The 20,906-nt window shown below is 34.9% G+C and overlaps 1 protein-coding gene and 1 pseudogene across 1 annotated transcript; both read left to right on the forward strand.

The window, feature by feature from the left end:
- Positions 689-19,157, forward strand: LOC18593897. The gene is made up of 14 exons (XM_018124226.1): positions 689-2,139; positions 2,244-2,360; positions 2,711-2,868; positions 2,957-3,167; positions 3,281-3,518; positions 3,589-3,739; positions 3,815-4,117; positions 6,855-8,190; positions 8,295-8,411; positions 8,757-8,914; positions 9,003-9,213; positions 9,327-9,564; positions 9,642-9,792; positions 18,583-19,157. Exons 1-14 carry the CDS (start codon positions 873-875, stop codon positions 18,904-18,906), a joined length of 4,980 nt encoding a protein of 1,659 aa, XP_017979715.1. The 5' UTR covers positions 689-872; the 3' UTR covers positions 18,907-19,157.
- LOC18593899 lies at positions 15,631-18,359 on the forward strand (annotated as a pseudogene).

Consider the following 20,906-nt stretch of genomic DNA (forward strand, 5'->3'; position numbering starts at 1 on the left):
GGGGAACTTTAATAGCACACGACATCTATTGGGCCCTTAGGACATGTGATTGCAATTTCTTGCAATCTTGGCTTAGAAAATCTGGGAAAGACTTTGACTTTTTGGCAATCATGTTCAATTAATAACAGTTATTGAGAAGAAAAAAATGTCCATGACGTTTTTCAAAGTCTAGAAGTGCATGTTTACTTAACCAATTGCACTTTGAAAAGGTCTTGGTTGAAGCCATATATAGTCCTTTTTTTTTGAAGATTGAAGCCATATATAGTCCTACTGTCTAGTAGTGTATAAGGAAATTACTTAGAGTTTTCTTTATGATAAAACCTAAGTGTAAAGTTCCCTGATTTTTGGGTAACAATTATTGCTCATAGTTTCTCACAAAGGGAAAAAACAACAAGTAAAGTCCCAGTAGGATTTGCAGAGAAACAAGAAAGTCCTCAGGATTGAAGATAGGCTTGACATCAAGAGTGAGATACCTGATGACCCAAAACAAAACAAAAAGCAAAATTGCTAGCCTTCTAAATACATTCAATAAAACCCACAACATCAGATCTGGCAGTTAACCCCACCATAATCCTTAAAACAATTGATTCTGCAACTAATATAAGAATAGGCCAAAGGTGAAGCAGCCCACAGGAAACTTCAATGTTTGTTGAAGATATCTCCATTTCGAAGAAAAAGTTGAGGTATATAGAATTGTTGTAGTATCTGTCATGATTGATGAAGAATTCCAAGGTCAATGAGTGCCTACGGCGGCCATACAAACCAAAGTCTTGCCTTCAAACCTGAAGGTCAATGTTGTTTAGAATGTTCAAACAAATGGCATTTATACTCATCTTCCAAGCAAATAGCTTTCAGACTAGACATCGGTGGACATGGACATCTTCTCTTTCAGTGCTTGTTTCCTCAGCATCTTCTTTACAGCTTCCAACGCACTCAACAAGATTTCTCCATCTGAGTCACTCACTGATGGCATGACCTTGGTCTCCAATGATGGAAGCTTTGCCTTGGGTTTCTTCAATCCAGGGAGTTCGGAGAATCGTTACTTGGGAATTTGGTACAATAACATCCCTATGCAAAATGTTGTATGGGTTGCAAACAGGATAACCCCGATAAATGACACCACTGGCTTGCTGAAGATAGAAAGCACTGGCAGAGTCGTGCTTCTAGGTCAGAACCAAACAACTGTTTGGTCAATTAATTCCACAAAAGCAGCTCAGAATCCGATTCTGCAGCTCCTGGATTCGGGCAATCTTGTTGTCAGAGATGGAAACGATGGTAATTCAGAGAACTACTTGTGGCAAAGCTTTGATCATCCAACTGATACAATGTTACCAGGAATGAAGATTGGTTGGGACCTGAGAACTGGTTTAAATCGAAGACTAGCAGCATGGAAGAACTCAGATGATCCATCTCCTGGGGACCTTACTTATGGGGTAGAACTCCAAGGCAATCCAGAGATGGTGATACGGAAAGGCTCAGAAAAGTACTATCGCAGTGGCCTATGGAACGGCGATGGATTTAGTGGTACACCAAATTTGAGATCAAATCCAGTCTTTGATTACGACTTTGTCTGGAATGAGGAGGAGGTGTACTACATATATTACCTCAAAAACAAATCAGTGATGTCAAGGTTTGTTTTGAACCAAACTGAAAGTGTAAGACAGCGGTACACATGGAACCCAGAAACTCAGACTTGGAAGTTGTTTTCAATCATGCCAAGTGACTATTGTGACAGACGTGGACTATGTGGTGCAAATGGGAACTGCGATAACTCAAAGCTTCCAGCTTGCCAATGTTTGAAAGCATTCAGGCCTAAATCGCTGGAAAAATGGAACTCTTCAGACTGGTCTGATGGGTGTGTACACAATAAGCCATTAAACTGCCAAAGCGGAGATGGATTTCTTAGAATTGGGAGGGTGAAAACCCCAGATACCTCTCTTTCTTGGGTGAACAAAACCATGAATCTTAAGGAATGTAGGGCTAGGTGCTTGCAGAACTGTTCTTGTATGGCATACACTAATGCAGATATTAGAGGAGGAGGTAGCGGCTGCGCCATGTGGTTTGATGATCTAATTGATATTAAACAATTTCAATCATTTGGCCAGGATCTTTACATCAGAGTCTCTGCTTCAGAAGCAGGTATCAGTTTAAAATCGGAACATATTCTTTTTACAGCTTGTGATAACTTCTTTTGGCTTTTGTTTAATTATATTTGTGCTCCTTCATCAATATTGATCATGCAGAACTGAAAAACACGCGTAAGGCGAAGCTGGCCGTCATAATTGCAACACCAATTGCTTTGTTCTTGGGGATTCTTGTAGCCATTTATTACGTCCGGAGAAGAAGGAGAAAATTAAAAGGTAACATCGACTATGGTCCTCATAAAGCAGGGGAAAGTAGGCATTTGATACAAATACCAAAATCATTTTTGCTCACAGCAGTGCTATCAAATCCCTACCCGGTTTTCAAGAAAACAGTAATACTGAAATTTGCCATTTCACTTATATTCCTTATCAAATTTGATAATAGACGGTTTCAATTTTGTTTTATGATCTGACGAAAAGAGTGTCCATGAACGATTGGTTGGATATTTTTGGTTTTGGTGTTCAGAAGAAGCATACAGCTTTTTTTCTTCGATCTTAATCTATCAATATGCATAAGAAAGCATATTTCTATGTTGAATGCTAGCCTATTTTGACTACTGTTTCAGATGAAGTTGACGAAAGGAAGGAAAATGATCAAAAGAACCAAGGCCGGACTGAAGATATGGACCTTGCTGTATTCGAGCTAGGTACGATAGCCAGAGCTACGGATAGTTTTTCTTTTAATAACAAGCTAGGTGAAGGAGGTTTTGGACCTGTTTATAAGGTAAAATTAACAGCATAATACTAAAGTGATGTCAAGTACAGAGAATTCATCTTTATTGAAAGCTCATCAAAATGTTCTTATTGTCCAGGGGACACTTGCAAATGGACAAGAAATTGCTGTGAAAAGACTTTCGAAGAGTTCCGGACAAGGACTGAACGAGTTTAAAACTGAAGTAAAGTTGATTGCCAAACTTCAGCATCGGAATCTTGTAAGGCTTCTTGGGTGCTGCATTCATGGAGAGGAGAAAATGCTGGTTTATGAATACATGCCTAACGGAAGTCTTGACTCATTTATTTTTGGTCAGCAACCTTTCAATTTTATATAGTCTGCTCTCGGCTTGTGAAATAGTTTTCTTTTGCTTCTTCAAAAGATCAACTAGATATAGAATTAACATGAATGAAGTACTTGACAGATCAAAGAAGATGCAAAGTATTAGATTGGCCCAAGCGTTTCCAAATTATCTGTGGGATTGCTAGGGGACTACTCTACCTTCATCAAGATTCCAGATTGAGGATTATTCATAGAGATCTAAAAGCTAGTAATGTTTTGCTTGATAGTGAGATGAACCCAAAAATTTCAGATTTTGGCATGGCCAGAACTTTTGGAGGAGACCAGACTGAAGCCAATACTAACAGAGTGGTTGGAACTTAGTAAGTCTACTTTTTCTGCAAATTTGATCTATAAATCCCCATGAAACTCTTATCTGACAATGTTCTGCAGTGGTTATATGGCACCAGAATATGCTATCGATGGGCTGTTTTCGGTAAAATCAGATGTGTTTAGCTTTGGCATATTGTTGTTGGAGATAATAAGTGGAAGAAAGAATAGAGGATTCTATCATCAAAATCAAAGCGGCAACCTTATTGAACATGTAAGCCTCATTGTCATTATCTTTTATTACATATCTTGAACTGATGAATGATAAAAGAATTTCATTTTGCTGCAGGCATGGAGATTATGGAAAGAAGGCAAGCCTTTGAATCTTGCTGATGATTTCTTAGCAGAGACTGGCAGTCTATCACAGGTGTTACGATGCATCCACATTAGCCTCTTATGTGTGCAACAGCATCCTGAGGAGAGGCCAAGCATGTCATCCGTGGTTCTGATGTTGGGAAGTGAAAATGAATTGCCTCTGCCCAAACAACCTGGTTTTTTGTTTCACAATAGTCCCTTTGAAGCAGAGTCTTCATCAGGCAACCATGGATCATCTTCGAGAAACGAAATAAGTTTATCACTTTTAGACGCTCGATAGAGGGTGATATGCTCCAAACCATCAGTAATGACTCCAATCCCACTTGATGTTTGGGGCATGTGCTTTTAGAGCCAATGCTAGTGAGAAATGTTTCAGAAATCAAACATGCAATCAAGTATAAATAGTGGTGTTTTGTTTATTTCATGGATAGATAAGATTGAAGGGCCAAACTGAAGCTTCATACAGTTAACATGTACAAATTCCATGCAATCTCTTCATTTACAAGTTTTTGACTTATCTTGTTTTCTACTGCATTTATGTAATATCAAGAGCCACCTAACCTTGTCAACTTGAAAAATGATAATATTAATGCATGATGAGCCCATCTTTCCCCTCAATATAAGTGTTAATTAGTGTGATAAATGAATCAACAAACTAACATCATTGTCTCTGTATCATTTTGTGCATAATCAAACATTTGTTATCAACAAGAAGAAAAGATCATTCATACTACAGGGATTGCTCAGTTCCTTTTGCTTAAATCCAGAAGCGGCTAAGTACCATGAGACTGTAACCTCTTTTTGGGGCACAAACGAATGGACTTCACATACAAGATTAGTCAAGCTAACTAGCAATTAGATCTTTAACAGAGGCTAGGGATTCCAAGGCTGTAGAGTTTTCATCTTCATCTTTGTTTCATCGTAGTCCAACTCTTTGGTTATGGGGGCTTCAAAGGAGTTGGAAGACGTATCGATGAGGTTGTCAGGGCGTCGCAAAACAAAAAGAAAAGGGAAGAGCACGCTGATTGTACGTGACTGACAGCTGATACGAGGTTGGCTTTGTCCTGTTGCAGACAAAGATTTGGTGGGCCCAACACGTTGGCAACAATATCAAACGTAAGAGTGATAATAGATTTGGCAAAGTCATGAACACATCACTCAGGGGAGGGGGATTTGGCAAAATTATGGAGTGGTACTAGCAATTAGAGGAATGGGCCGACATGCTTAATGGGCTTGTAGTGCACTAGCAATTTTTTAATGGGCTTATTGTGGATCAAGGCATGTTCTAAAGGGCTTCTTTTGAACAACAAATATTGGTTTTTTCTTTGTTAAAGTCATTGTAGGAGTAGTCATCAGCGTAATTAAAAAACCGACAGTTCCGCTTGCCCGACGCTACTTTCCGCTTGGTTTTGTCATAACAATAATGTTGACTTAATAATAAATAATTATGTCATTCACCATGTATTTTTGTTAGTTTTTGAAAGTTCTCTTTAGATTTGCTGGCATGACTTCAAAATTATATATAATTAAATAATATATATATATATATATATGTATAGTATTGTTTTGAAGAAGAAAAAGAAAGGAAAATGGAGTTCTATGTGCAAAAGAATTGATTTTATTTGTTGAATCAAATAAAAAATAATTAAATGTATAATTGAAAAATCATATACAGATTTTTTAAAAAACAGCATATCTATTAATTAGAAATAATAATAAATTATATAAATATGTGATTAATGTTAATTGATTAACTATTTTAAATTAATTACATTAATGAATTAACTAATTAATTAGTTAATTAAGATAATTAACTAACTATTTTATTTCCAAAATAATTTAAATTAATTAATTTAATTCTTTAAAACTTAACTAATTTACCAAAAATAAATATTTAGTAATTTCACATATTTTAATATATAAATATTTAGTATTTAAATATTAGGTTAGTTTTGTCATGCTATTATTTATTATTTTAAGGGATAAGGTTGAAAAATTAAAAATTTACCTGAAAATAATAAATAAAAAGGTAAGTTTGAAAATATAAGGGTAATTTTTTAAATTTACATTACATTCTCATACTTCCAAACCAAAGAATACCATCTAATCTTCCCAGCAATCATATTACATGCAATCATCATTTGTCTATGATATATAAAACGTTGCAAAGTTTTTTTTCATTCATCATATTCCCTACAATTATCATTTTTTTATATTATACAAAATGCTGCAAAATTCTTCTCATCTATCATATTCCCTACAGTCATCACTTTTTCATATTATATCAATGCTGCAAAATTCTTCTCATCAATAACATTCTCAATAATCATATTATTAACAATCACATTTTCAATAAAATATTAAAAAACCCGGTTTATACTACTAAGAACAAACTAATTAACATGAAAATAAGGGAAATTGACACGAAGTCAATTCTATCGGTCCCTTAGGACTTGTGATTGCAATTTCTTGTAAATTCAGCCTAAAAGTATAGGAAGACTTGACTTTTTGGTAATCATGTCGACTTCATAATAGTTATTGAGAAGAAAAAATCTCCATGACGTACGTTTTTTTTAAGTCTAGATATGCATGTTTACTTAATTACTTGCATGTTGAGTGGTCTTGGTTTAAGTCATAGTCTTACGGTCTAGTAGTGTACAATGAAATTAATTTTAGAGGTTACTTTATGATATAATTGAGTGTAAAGTTCCCTGATTTTTTTGTGTAACAAAGAACTTTAGCATCTTGGGTTTAGCTCTACATTAAGCTAGGGCAGACAAGAATATACCGTTTCATAGTTTTTTAAACTTAACTGCAACTTATTTCAGTTCCTATTTATCAATAATCTTAACTTGACAGCCATCATAGTTAAATATCTAGTTAAAGATACTTCTATCTCCAAGAAGAAGTTGAGACCTATAGAATAGTTGTAGTCTCTGTCACGATTGATGAAGAATTCCAAGGTCAATGGACCCAAAGTCTTGCCTTGAAGCCTGAAGGTCAATGCTGTTTAGAATGTTCAATCAAATGGCATCTATTCTTATCTTCCCAGCAAAAGGCTTTCAGACCATACATCCATGGGCATGGATATCCTTTCTTTCAGTGCTTGTTTCCTCATCATCTTCTCGAAAGCTTCCATCGCACTCGACAAGATTTCTCCGTCTGAGTCACTCACTGATGGCACGACCTTGGTCTCTAGTGATGGAAGCTTTGCATTGGGTTTCTTCACTCCGGGGAGTTCCAAGAATCGTTACTTGGGAATTTGGTACAATAACATCCCCATGCAAACTGTTGTATGGGTTGCAAACAGGATAAATCCAATAAATGACACCACTGGCTTGCTGAAGATAGAAAGCTCTGGCAGAGTCGTGCTTCTAGGTCAGAACCAAACAACTGTTTGGTCAATTAATTCCACAGAAGCAGCTCAGAATCCGATTCTGCAGCTCCTGGATTCAGGCAATCTTGTTGTCAGAGATGGAAAAGATGGTGATTCAGAGAACTACTTGTGGCAAAGCTTTGATTATCCAACTGATACAATGTTAGCAGGGATGAAGATTGGTTGGGACCTGAGAACTGGTTTAAATCGAAGACTATCAGCATGGAAGAACTCAGATGATCCATCTCCTGGGGACCTTACTTATGGGGTAGAACTCCAAGGCAATCCACAGATGGTGCTGCGGAAAGGCTCAGAAAAGTACTATCGCAGTGGCCTATGGAATGGCAATGGGTTTAGTGGTGTACCAAATTTAAGATCAAATCCGGTCTTTGATTACGACTTTGTCTGGAATAAGGAGGAGGTGTACTACATATTTTACCTGAAAAATAAATCGGTGATGTCAAGGTTTGTTTTGAACCAAACTGAAAAGGTAAGACAGCGGTACACATGGAACCCAGAAACTCAGACTTGGAAGTTGTTTTCAATCATGCCAAGTGACTATTGTGACACACCTGGACTTTGTGGTGCAAATGGGAACTGCGACAATTCCAAGCTTCCAGCTTGCCAATGTTTGAAAGCATTCAGGCCTAAATCGCTGGAAAGATGGAACTCCTCAGACTGGTCTGAAGGGTGTATACACAATAAGCCATTAAACTGTCAAAGGGGAGATGGATTTATTAGAATTGAGAGGGTGAAAACGCCAGATACCTCACATTCTTGGGTGAACAAAAGCATGAATCTTAAGGAATGTAGGGCTAGGTGCTTGCAGAACTGTTCATGTATGGCATACACTAATTTAGATATTAGAGGAGGAGGTAGCGGCTGCGCCATGTGGTTTGATGATCTAATTGATATTAAACAATTCCAATCATTTGGCCAAGATCTTTACATCAGAGTGTCTGCTTCAGAAGCAGGTATCAGTTTAAAATCGGAACATATTCTTGTTAAAGCTTGTGATAATTTCTTTTGGAAATTGTTTAATTATATTTGTGCTCCTTCAACAATATTGATCATGCAGAACTGAAAAACAAGTCTGAGGCGAAGCTGGCCATGATAATTGCAACGCCAATTGCTGTGTTCTTGGGGCTTCTTGTAGTCATATATTACATCCGGAGAAGGAGGAGAAAATTAGAAGGTAATATCAACCATGGTCCTCATAAAGCAGGGGAAAGTTGGTATTTGCTATCAAAATCAATTTCGCCAACAGCAGCGCTATCAAATCCCTGCCCTGTTTTCAAGAAAACAGTAATACTGAAATTTGCCATTTCATTATATTCCTTATCAAATTTGATAATAGATGGTTTTTAATTTTGTTTTATGATCTGACAAAAAAGAGAGTCCATGAACAATTGGTTGGATACTTTTGGTTTTGGTGTTCAGAAGAAGCATACAGCTTTTGTTCTTCTCTCTAAATCTATCAATATGCATAAGAAAGCCCATTTCTATGTTGAATGCTAGCCTATTTTGACTACTGTTTCAGATGAAGTTGAAGAAAGGATTGAAAATGACCAAAAGAACCAAGGCCGGAGTGAAGATATGGACCTTGCTGTATTCGAGCTTGGTACGATAGCCAGAGCTACAGATAGTTTTTCTTTTCATAACAAGCTAGGTGAAGGAGGTTTTGGACCTGTTTATAAGGTAAAGTTGACAGCATATTACTACAATGATCTCAATTACAGAGAATTCATCTTCCTTGAAAGCTCATCAAAATGTTCTTATTCTCCAGGGGACACTTGCAAATGGACAAGAAATTGCTGTGAAAAGACTTTCAAAGAGTTCCGGACAAGGATTGAACGAGTTTAAAACTGAAGTAAAGTTGATTGCCAAACTTCAGCATCGGAATCTTGTAAGGCTTCTTGGGTGCTGCATTCATGGAGAGGAGAAAATGCTGGTTTATGAATACATGCCTAACAGAAGTCTTGACTCATTTATTTTTGGTCAGAAACCTTTCAATTTTATATTGTCTGCTCTCGGCTTATGAAATAGTTTTCTTTTGCTGCTTCAAAGGATCAAATAGATATAGAATTAACATGAATGCAGTATTTGACAGATCAAAGAAGATGCAAAGTATTAGATTGGCCCAAGCGTTTCCAAATTATCTGTGGGATTGCTAGGGGACTCCTTTACCTTCATCAAGATTCCAGATTGAGGATTATTCATAGAGATCTGAAAGCTAGTAATGTTCTACTTGATAGTGAGATGAACCCAAAAATTTCAGATTTTGGCATGGCAAGAACTTTTGGAGGAGACCAGACTGAAGCCAATACAAACAGAGTGGTTGGAACTTAGTAAGTCTACTTTTTCTGCAAATTTGATCTATAGATCCCCATGAAAATGCATACTTTTATCTGACAATGTCCTGCAGTGGTTATATGGCACCAGAATATGCTATCGATGGCCTGTTTTCGGTAAAATCAGATGTGTTTAGCTTTGGCATATTGTTGTTGGAGATAATAAGTGGAAGAAAGAATAGAGGATTCTATCATAAAAATCAAAGCGGCAACCTTATTGAACATGTAAGCCTCATTGTCATTATTTTTTATTACATATCTTGAATTGATGAATGATAAAAGAATTTCTTTTTGCTGCAGGCATGGAGATTATGGAAAGAAGGCAAGCCTTTGAATCTTGCTGATGATTTCTTAGCAGAGACTGGCAGTCTATCACAGGTGTTACGATGCATCCACATTAGCCTTTTATGTGTACAGCAGCATCCTGAGGGGAGGCCAAGCATGTCATCCGTGGTTCTGATGTTGGGAAGTGAGAATGAATTGCCTCTGCCCAAACAACCTGGTTTTTTGTTTCACAAGAGTCCATTTGAAGCAGATTCTTCATCCGGTAACCATGGATCATCTTCGAAAAACGAAATAAGTTTATCAGTTTTAGAGGCTCGATAGAGGGTGATATGCTTCATTAAACCTATTATGCTCCAAACTATCAGTAATGATTCCAATCCCACTTGATGTTCGGGGCATGTGCTTTTGGACCAAATGCTAGTGAGAAATGTTTTAAAAATCAACATGCAATCAAGTACAAATATTAGTGTTGCATTTATTCCGTGGATAGGTAGATTGAAGGACCAAACTAAAGCTTCATACAGTTCAGATATAACTGAAGCTTCATACGGTTAAGATGTACAAATTTCATGCAATCTCATCACTTACAAGTTGCTGACTTCTCTTGTTTTCTACTGCATTTGTGTAAGATCAAGAGCCACCTAATCTAGCCGGCTTGGGAACCTCAATATGAGTGTTAATTAATTAGTGTGATAAATGAATCAACAAACTAGCTTCATTGTCTCTACATTATTCTGTGCATAATCAAACCTGTGTCATCAACAACAAGAAAATATCATTCATGACTAGGATTCCTCAGTTCCTTTGCTTGACTCCAGAAGTGAACTTAGTACCATGAGACTGTAACCTCTTTTTGGGGCGCAAACGAATGAACTTCACATACAAGATTAGTCAAGCTAAGTATCAATTAGAACTTTAATAGAGGCTACAGATTCCAGGTTGAAAGAAGCTGGTGAGGTCTTCAACAAAGATATGTTGCAGTTTTAAGGCTGTACAGTTTTCATCTTCATCTTTGTTTGGTCGTGGTCCAACCCCTTTGCTTATGGGGGCTTCGACAGGCGTTGGACGACACGTTGATGAGGCTGTCAGGGCGCCTTAAAACAAAAAGAAAAGGGAGAGCGTCCTCATTGTACGTGACTGACACCTGATACGAGGTTGGCTTTGTCCGGTTTCAGACAGATTTGGTGGGCCCAACACGTTGGCAACATTATCAAACGCGAGAGTGATAATAGATTGGCAAAATGAAGAACACATCTCTCACGGATCCACTTCAGTGAGATATGGTGAGGGTCTTACGATTATAAATATAAAATTTTTACTATTTATTAGATATATTTTTTGATTTGATAACATGATATTGTAATTTATAAATTTAGAGATGTCAACTGGTAGGATATTCGTTAATTTTGAGATACTAAAATCTGAATTCGATTAAAAAATAAAATACCCAAACTCGATAATTACCTGAATTTTTTTTAAATTTACTATCCTAACTCAAATCCTAATACATAATCACTACCCGATAATTACTCGAACCCGTTTAAAAATCTGATTATGTAAAAAATTATTAAAATACTCTTTATAGATACCCAATTACCCAAACTCAAATCTGTACCTGTATCTATATACAATAATATTTTTATTCATATTTTATATAATTCACCAATAATTAAATTTATAAAAGCACATAAATAATAAAATTTAAATTTAAATAATCAAAAACAAATATCTCAAATATCAACTTAAATAATTAAAAACAAATATTAAACTACAACTTAAACATTACAAGTTTAATTAACTATGTGGGTTTATCCATGAAATTAAAAAAAATAATTATATTCCAAAATTATTCTAATCTTATAATTTCTTTTTAGGTATATATTTTATAAGTTTATATACACAAAAGTATATATTATAAATAATAATTTTATAAGTTATATTTTCTATAATGTTAATACAATATAGCAAGTAAACATGTTTATATTTAAAGTATATATACAATAGTAATTGTATTCTTCATAAATTAACACAATATATAAAATATATGTATTAAAAGATATTACAAGTTAATTAATAATCATAGTTTTATGAATTAATTTAATTAATAATATGAATTTGTCTTGAATTACATAAAATTAAAAAAATATATAATCAGATTCGGGTATCGGGTATCCAAAGGGTGATATTTGAACCCTACCTGAACCCGATACATGTATTTTAGGGTACTTTAACTTTATACAATCAGATCAGGTACTCGTAAGTACCCTGTAACAGGATACCTATAGACATCCCTATATAAACTTACTTAAATTTATTATTCTTAATTTTTTAAATACATTTTTATTACCCATAAACTGTTTATTAAGTTTACGACTCATAAGTATTTACAAACTTACAATAATATAATAATTACGGTAAAATAATTTTTTTTATCATTAAATTAAAAGTTTTAATGATGCAACTTGTCTATTTCTTTTTGAACATTATGAAACTCATAAAAATATTATTATTATCATCATAGTCTTAGTTGAAAATGATGGTCAACATCTAAAAAAAAGTGATTATCTTCTAGAAAAAGAATTGCCTCTGCCCAAACAACCTGGTTTTTGGTTTCACAAGAGTCCCTTTGAAGCAAATTCTACATCAGGCAACTGCAGATCATCTTCTAGAAACGAAAAAAGTCTATCAATGTTAGAGGCTCGATAGAGAGTGGTATGCTTCATTAAACCTATTATGCTCCAAACCATCAGTAATGACTCCAATCCCACTTGATGTTTGGGGCATGTGCTTTTAGAGCCAATGCTAGTGAGAAATGTTTCAGAAATCAAACATGCAATCAAGTATAAATAGTAGTGTTTTGTTTATTTCATTTTGCTGCAGGCATGGAGATTATGGAAAGAAGGCAAGCCTTTGAATCTTGCTGATGATTTCTTAGCAGACACTGGCAGTCTATCACAGGTGTCACGATGCATCCACATTAGCCTCTTATGTGTACAACAGCATCCTGAGGAGAGGCCAAGCATGTCATCCGTGGTTCTGATGTTGGGAAGTGAAAATGAATTGCCTCTGCCCAAACAACCTGGTTTTTTGTTTCACAATAGTCCCTTTGAAGTAGATTCTTCATCAGGCAACTATAAATCATCTTCGAAAAACGAAATAAGTCTATCAATGTTAGAGGCTCGATAGAGGGTGGTATGCTTCATTAAACCTATTATGCTCCAATCCCACTTGATGTTTGGGGCATGTGCTTTTAGAGCCAATGCTAGTGAGAAATGTTACAGAAATTAAACATGCAATGAAGTATAAATAGTGGTGTTTTGTTTATTTCATGGATAGATAAGATTGAAGGGCCAAACTGAAGCTTCATACAGTTAACATATACAAATTCCATGCAATCTCATCATTTACAAGTTTTTGACTTATCTTGTTTTCGGCTGCATTTATGTAATATCAAACGTAAGAGTGATAATAGATTGGCAAAATCATGAACACATCACTCAAGGTCAGGGGAGGGGGATTTGGCAAAATTATGAAGTGGTACTAGCAATTTTAGGAATGGGCCGGCATGCTTAATGAGCTTGTAGTGGACTATCAATTTTCTAATGGGCTTATTGTGGATCAAGGCATGTTCTAATGGGCTTCTATTGGACAACAAATATTGATTTTTTTTTATTATGGAGGGTTTATTGATGGTTTTTTTTGGAATGGATTTATTTATACATAATTACATATATATTGTATTTAAGAAAACAAATAAAATTTTGAATTTCCATATTACTTTTATTCTTAATCTTTTAAATGTATTTTTACTATTCACAAACTAATTATTATATTTATGACTCATAAATGTATACAAACTAACAACGACATAACAATCACTGTAAAATATTTTTTATTCATGATTAAATCAAAAACTTTAATGATACAACTTGTCTATTTCTTTTTCAACATAATGAAAGTCATAAAAATATTATCATCATAGTCATAGTTGAAAATGATGGTCAACATTTAAAAAAAAAAGTGATTATCTTTTTTTTAATTAAAGTAATAGTAGAAGTAGTCATTGGCACGTGAGTAAAATAGCATAATTAACTAGCAGATGCTTCCGGCTTGATGCTACTTTCAGCTTGATTTTGTCATAACAATAATGTTGCCTTAATAATTAGTAATTATGTCATTCACCATGTATTTTTGTTGGTTTTTGAAAGTTCTCTTTAGATTTGCTGGCATGACTTCAAAATTATATATAATTAAATAATATATATAAATATATATGTATAATATTGTTTTAAAGAAGAAAAAGAAAGGAAAATGGAGTTCTATGTGCCAAAAAATTGATTTTATTTGTTGAATCAAATAAAAAATAATTAAATGTATAATTGATAAATCGTGTATAAAATTTTAAAAAAGAGAGTATATCTATTAATTAGAAATAATAATTGATTATATAAATATGTGATTAATTTTAATTGATTAACTATTTTAAATTAATTACATTAATGAATTAACTAATTAATTAGTTAATTAAATTAATTAACTAACTAATTTATTTATAAAATAATTTAAATTAATTAATTTAATTCTTTAAAACTTAACTAATTTACTAAAAATAAATATTTAGTAATTTCACATATTTTAATATATAAATATTTAGTATTTAAATATTAGGTTAGTTTTGTCATGCTATTATTTATTATTTTAAGGGATAAAGTTGAAAAATTAAAAATTTACATTAAAAAAAGGTAAGTTTGAAAATATAAAGGGAATTTTTTAAATTTACATTACATTCTCATACTTCCAAACCAAAGACTACCATCTAATCTTCCCAACAATTATATTACATGCAATCATCATTTTTCTATGATATATAAAACATTCTAAAGTTTTTTTCATCCATCATATTCCCTGCAATTATCATATTTTTATATTATACAAAACGTTGCAAAGTTCTTCTCATTCATCATATTCCCTGCAATCATCACTTTTTCATATTATATCAATGTTGCAAAATTCTTCTCATCAATAACATTCTCAGTAATCAAATTATTAACAATTACATTTTCAATAAAATATATAAAAAAAAAACACGGTTTATACTATCAAGAACAAACTAATTAACATGAAAATAGGGGAAATTGACACGAAGTCAATTCCATCGGACCCTTAGGACTTGTGATTGCAATTTTTTGTAAATTCAGCCTAAAAGTATAGGAAGACTTGACTTTTTGGTAATCATGTCGACTTCATAATGGTTATTGAGAAGAAAAAATCTCCCTGACGTACGTTTTTTTTAAGTCTAGAGATGCATGTTTACTTAATTACTTGCACGTTGAGTGGTCTTGGTTTAAGTCATAGTCTTACGGTCTAGTAGTGTACAATGAAATTAATTTTAGAGGTTACTTTATGATAAAACCTAAGTGTAAAGTTCCCTGATTTTTTTGTGTAACAAAGAATTTTAGCATCTTCGGTTTACTGAAACAGTTGGGAGCTCTACATTAAGCTAGGGCGGACAAGAATATTCTGTTTCATGGTTTTTTAAACTTTAAGTTACTTAACTGCAACTTATTTCAGTTCCTATTTCTCAATAATCTTAACTTCACAGCCATCATGTTAGTTAAAGATATTTCCATCTCCAGGAAGAAGTTGAGGCCTATAGAATAGTTGTCGTCTCTGTCACGATTGATGAAGAATTTCAAGGTCAATGGACCCAAAGTCTTGCCTTGAAGCCTGAAGGTCAATGCTGTTTAGAATGTTCAATCAAATGGCATCTATTCTTATCTTCAAAGCAAAAAGCTTTCAGACTATACATCCATGGACATGGATATCCTTTCTTTCAGTGCTTGTTTCCTCATCATCTTCACCAAAGCTTCCAGCGCACCCGACAGGATTTCTCCGTCTGAGTCACTCACTGATGGCACGACCTTGGTCTCTAGTGATGGAAGCTTTGTATTGGGTTTCTTCACTCCGGGGAGTTCTAAGAATCGTTACTTGGGAATTTGGTACAATAACATCCCCATGCAAACTGTTGTATGGGTTGCAAACAGGATAAATCCGATAAATGACACCACTGGCTTGCTGCAGATAGAAAGCACTGGCAGAGTCGTGCTTCTAGGTCAGAACCAAACAACTGTTTGGTCAATTAATTCCACAGAAGCAGCTCAGAATCCGATTCTGCAGCTCCTGGATTCAGGCAATCTTGTTGTCAGAAATGGAAAAGATGGTGATTCAGAGAACTACTTGTGGCAAAGCTTTGATTATCCAACTGATACAATGTTACCGGCGATGAAGATTGGTTGGGACCTGAGAACTAATTTAAATCGAAGACTAGCAGCATGGAAGAACTCAGATGATCCATCTCCTGGGGACCTTACTTATGGGGTGGAACTCCAAGGCAATCCAGAGGTGGTGCTGCGGAAAGGCTCAGAAAAGTACCATCGCAGTGGCCTCTGGAATGGCGATGGATTTAGTGGTGCACAAAATTTAAGATCAAATCCGGTCTATGAGTACGACTTTGTCTGGAATGAGGAGGAGGTGTACTACATAAATTACCTCAAAAATAAATCGGTGATGTCAAGGTTAGTTTTGAACCAAACTGAAAAGGTTAGACAGCGGTACACATGGAACCCAGAAACTCAAACTTGGATGTTGATTTCCATCATGCCAAGTGACTGTTGTGACATACTTGGACTTTGTGGTGCAAATGGGAACTGCGATAATTCCACGCTTCCAGCTTGCCAATGTTTGAAAGCATTCAGGCCTAAATCGCTGGAAAGATGGAACTCCTTAGACTGGTCTGAAGGGTGTATACACAATAAGCCATTAAACTGCCAAAGCGGAGATGGATTTATTAGAATTGAGAGGGTGAAAACGCCAGATACCTCACATTCTTGGGTGAGCAAAAGTATGAATCTCGAGGAATGCAGGGCTAAGTGCTTGCAGAACTGTTCTTGTATGGCATACACTAATTTAGATATTAGAGGAGGAGGTAGCGGCTGCGCCATGTGGTTTGGTGATCTAATTGATATTAAACAATTTCAATCATTTGGCCAGGATCTTTACATCAGAGTCTCTGCTTCAGAAGCAGGTATCAGTTTAAAATCGGAACATTTTCTTGTTACAGCTTGTGATAATTTCTTTTGGAAATTGTTTAATTATACTTGGGCTCCTTCATCAATAATGATCATGCAGAACTGAAAAACAAGGCTAAGGCGAAGCTGGCCGTGATAATTGCAACACCAATTGCTATGTTCTTGGGGCTTCTTGTAGTCATTTATTACATCCGGAGAAGGAGAAGAAAATTAGAAGGTAATATCAACTATGGTCCTCATTAAAGCAGGGGAAAGTTGGTATTTGATACAAATACCAAAATCGTTTCTGCTCACAGCACCGCTATCAGATCCCTGCCCTGTTTTCAAGAAAACAGTAATACTAAAATTTGTCATTTCTCTTATCAAATTTGATAATACATGGTTTTCAATTTTGTTTTATGATCTGACAAAAAAGTGAGTCCATGAACAATTGGTTCGATATTTTTGGTTTTGGTGTTCAGAAGAAGCATACAGCTTTTGTCTATCTAAATCTATCAATATGCATGAGAAAGCGTATCTCTGTGTTGAATGCTAGCCTATTTTGACTACTGTTTCAGATGAAGTTAAAGAAAGGATTTTAAATGATCAAAAGAACCAAGGCCAGAGTGAAGATATGGAGCTTGCTGTATTCGAGCTAGCTACGATAGCCAGAGCTACTGGTAGTTTTTCTTTTAATAACAAGCTAGGTGAAGGAGGTTTTGGACCTGTTTATAAGGTAAAAGTAAGCACATATTACTAAAGTGATCTCAAGCACGGAGAATTCATCTTTATTGAAAGCTCATCAAAATATTCCTAGTCTCCAGGGGACACTTGCAAATGGACAAGAAATTGCTGTGAAAAGACTTTCAAAGAGTTCCGGACAAGGATTGAACGAGTTTAAAACTGAAGTAAAGTTGATTGCCAAACTTCAGCATCGGAATCTTGTAAGGCTTCTTGGGTGCTGCATTCATGGAGAGGAGAAAATGCTGGTTTATGAATACATGCCTAACAGAAGTCTTGACTCATTTATTTTTGGTCAGAAACCTTTCAATTTTATATTGTCTGCTCTCGGCTTGTGAAATAGTTTTCTTTTGCTGCTTCAAAGGATCAAATAGATATAGAATTAACATGAAGGCAGTACTTGACAGATCAAAGAAGGTGCAAAGTATTAGATTGGCCCAAGCGTTTCCAAATTATCTGTGGGATTGCTAGGGGACTACTCTACCTTCATCAAGATTCCAGATTGAGGATTATTCATAGAGATCTAAAAGCTAGTAATGTTTTGCTTGATAGTGAGATGAACCCAAAAATTTCAGATTTTGGCATGGCAAGACTTTTGGAGGAGACCAGACTGAAGCCAATACCAACAGAGTGGTTGGAACTTAGTAAGTCTACTTTTTCTGCAAATTTGATCTATAAATGCCCATGAAACTCTTATCTGACAATGTTTTGCAGTGGTTATATGGCACCAGAATATGCTATCGATGGGCTGTTTTCGGTAAAATCAGATGTGTTTAGCTTTGGCATATTGTTGTTGGAGATAATAAGTGGAAGAAAGAATAGAGGATTATATCATCAAAATCAAAATGGCAACCTTATTGAACATGTAAGCCTGATTGTCATTATCTTTTATTACATATTTTGAACCGATGAATGATAAAAGAATTTCATTTTGCTGCAGGCATGGAGATTATGGAAAGAAGGCAGGCCTTTGGATCTTGTTGATGAGTTCTTAGCAGAGACCGGCAGTCTATCACAGGTGTTACGATGCATCCACATTAGCCTTTTTTGTGTACAACAACATCCTAAGGAGAGGCCAAGCATGTCATCCGTGGTTCTGATGTTGGGAAGTGAAAATGAATTGCCTCTGCCCAAACAACCTGGTTTTTGGTTTCACAAGAGTCCCTTTGAAGCAGATTCTACATCAGGCAACTACAAATCATCTTCTAGAAACGAAATAAGTCTATCAATGTTAGAGGCTCGATAGAGGGTGGTATGCTTCATTAAACCTATTATGCTCCAAACCATCAGCAATGACTCCAATCCCACTTGATGTTTGGGGCATGTGCTTTTAGAGCCACTGCTAGTGAGAAATGTTTCAGAAATCAAACATGCAATTAAGCATAAATAGTAGTGTTTTGTTTATTTCATGGATAGATAGATTGAAGGGCCGAACTGAAGCTTCATACGGTTAACATATACAAATTCCATGCAATCTCATCATTTACAAGTTTTTAATTTATCTTGTTTTCTGCTGCATTTATGTAATATCAAGGGCCAGCTAACCTTGTCAACTTGAAAAATGATAATATTAATGCATGATGAGCCCATCTTTGCCCTTAATATACCAAGTGAGATAAATGAATCAACAAACTAACATCATTGTCTCGATATCATTTTGTGCATAATCAAACATTTGTTATCAACAACAAAAAAAGATCATTCATAATTCAGGGATTGCTCAGGTCCTTTTGCTTAAATCCAGAAGCGGCTTAGTACTATGAGACTGTAACCTCTTTTTGGGGCACAAAGGAATGGACTTCACAAGATTGGTCAAGCTAACTAGCAACTAGATCTTTAACAGAGGCTAGGGATTCCAAGGCTATAGAGTTTCATCTTCATCTTTGTTTCATCGTAGTCCAACTCTTTGGTTATAGGGGCTTCAAAGGCGTTGGAAGACGTAACGATCAGGCTGTCAGGGCTTCGCAAAACAAAAAGAAAAGGGAAGAGCACGTTGATTGTACGTGACTGACAGGTGATACGAGGTTGGCTTTGCCCTGTTCCAGACAAAGATTTGGTGGGCCCAACACGTTGGCAATAATATCAAACCTAAGAGTGATAATAGATTGGCAAAACCATGAACACATCACTCATCGCTCAGGGGAGGGGGATTTGGAAAAAATTATGAAGTGGTACCAGCAATTTTAGGCATGGGCCGACATGCTTAATGGGCTTGTAGTGGACTAGCAATTTTCTAATGGGCTTATTGTGGATCAAGGACTGTTCTAATGGGCTTCTATTGGACAACAAATGTTGGTTTTTTTTTTGGAATGGATTTATTTATACATAATTACATATATATTGTATTTAAGAAAACAAATGAAATTTTGAATTTCCACATTACTTTTATTCATAATTTTTTAAATACATTTTTACTATCGCAAACCGTTTATTATGTTCACTACTCATAAATATATACAAACTTACAACGACATAATAATTATTGTAAAACATTTTTTATTCATGATTAAATCAAAATTTTAATGATACAGCTTGTCTATTTCTTTTTCAACATAATGAAACTCATAAAAATATTATTATTATTATCATCATAGTCATAGTTGAAAATGCTGGTCAACATTTCAAAAAAAAAGTGATTATCTTTTTGTTAATTAAAGTAATAGTAAAATATCAAGAAACACGGTTTATCCTATTAAGAACAAACTAATTAACATGAAAATAGGAAAAATTCACACGAAGTCAACCCTATCGGACCCTTGGAATTTTGATTGCAATTTCTTGTAAATTCAGCCTAAAAGTATAGGAAGACTTGACTTTTTGATAATCATGTCGACTTCATAATAGTTATTGAGAAGAAAAGATCTCCATGAGGGACGTTTTTTTTAAGTCTAGAGATGCATGTTTACTTAATTACTTGCACGTTGAGTGGTCTTGGTTTAATTACTTAATTACAGTCTAGTAGTGTACAATGAAATTATTTTTAGGGGTTACTTTATGATAAAATCAAGTGTAAAGTTCCCTGATTTTTTTGTGTAACAAAGAATTTTAGCATCTTTAGTTTACTGAAACAGTTGGGAGCTCTACATTAAGCTAGGGCAGACAAGAATATTCTGTTTCATGGTTTTTTAAACTTAACTGCAACTTATTTCAGTTCCTATGTCTCAATAATCTTAACTTCACAGCCATCATGTTAGTTAAAGATATTGCTATCTCCAAGAAGAAGTTGTGGCCTATAGAATAGTTGTA

Source organism: Theobroma cacao, chromosome 7, assembly GCF_000208745.1.
Source record: "Theobroma cacao cultivar B97-61/B2 chromosome 7, Criollo_cocoa_genome_V2, whole genome shotgun sequence".
NCBI classification, from domain to species: Eukaryota; Viridiplantae; Streptophyta; class Magnoliopsida; order Malvales; family Malvaceae; genus Theobroma; species Theobroma cacao.

Coding starts and splice junctions, on each gene's coding strand:
- LOC18593897 (XM_018124226.1), top strand. CDS start 873: ATGGACATCTTCTCTTTCAGTGCTTGTTTCCTCAGCATCTTCTTTACA. Junction 3,168..3,280: donor TCTTGACTCATTTATTTTTG/GTCAGCAACCTT, acceptor AGTACTTGACAG/ATCAAAGAAGATGCAAAGTA. Junction 8,191..8,294: donor AGTGTCTGCTTCAGAAGCAG/GTATCAGTTTAA, acceptor TTGATCATGCAG/AACTGAAAAACAAGTCTGAG.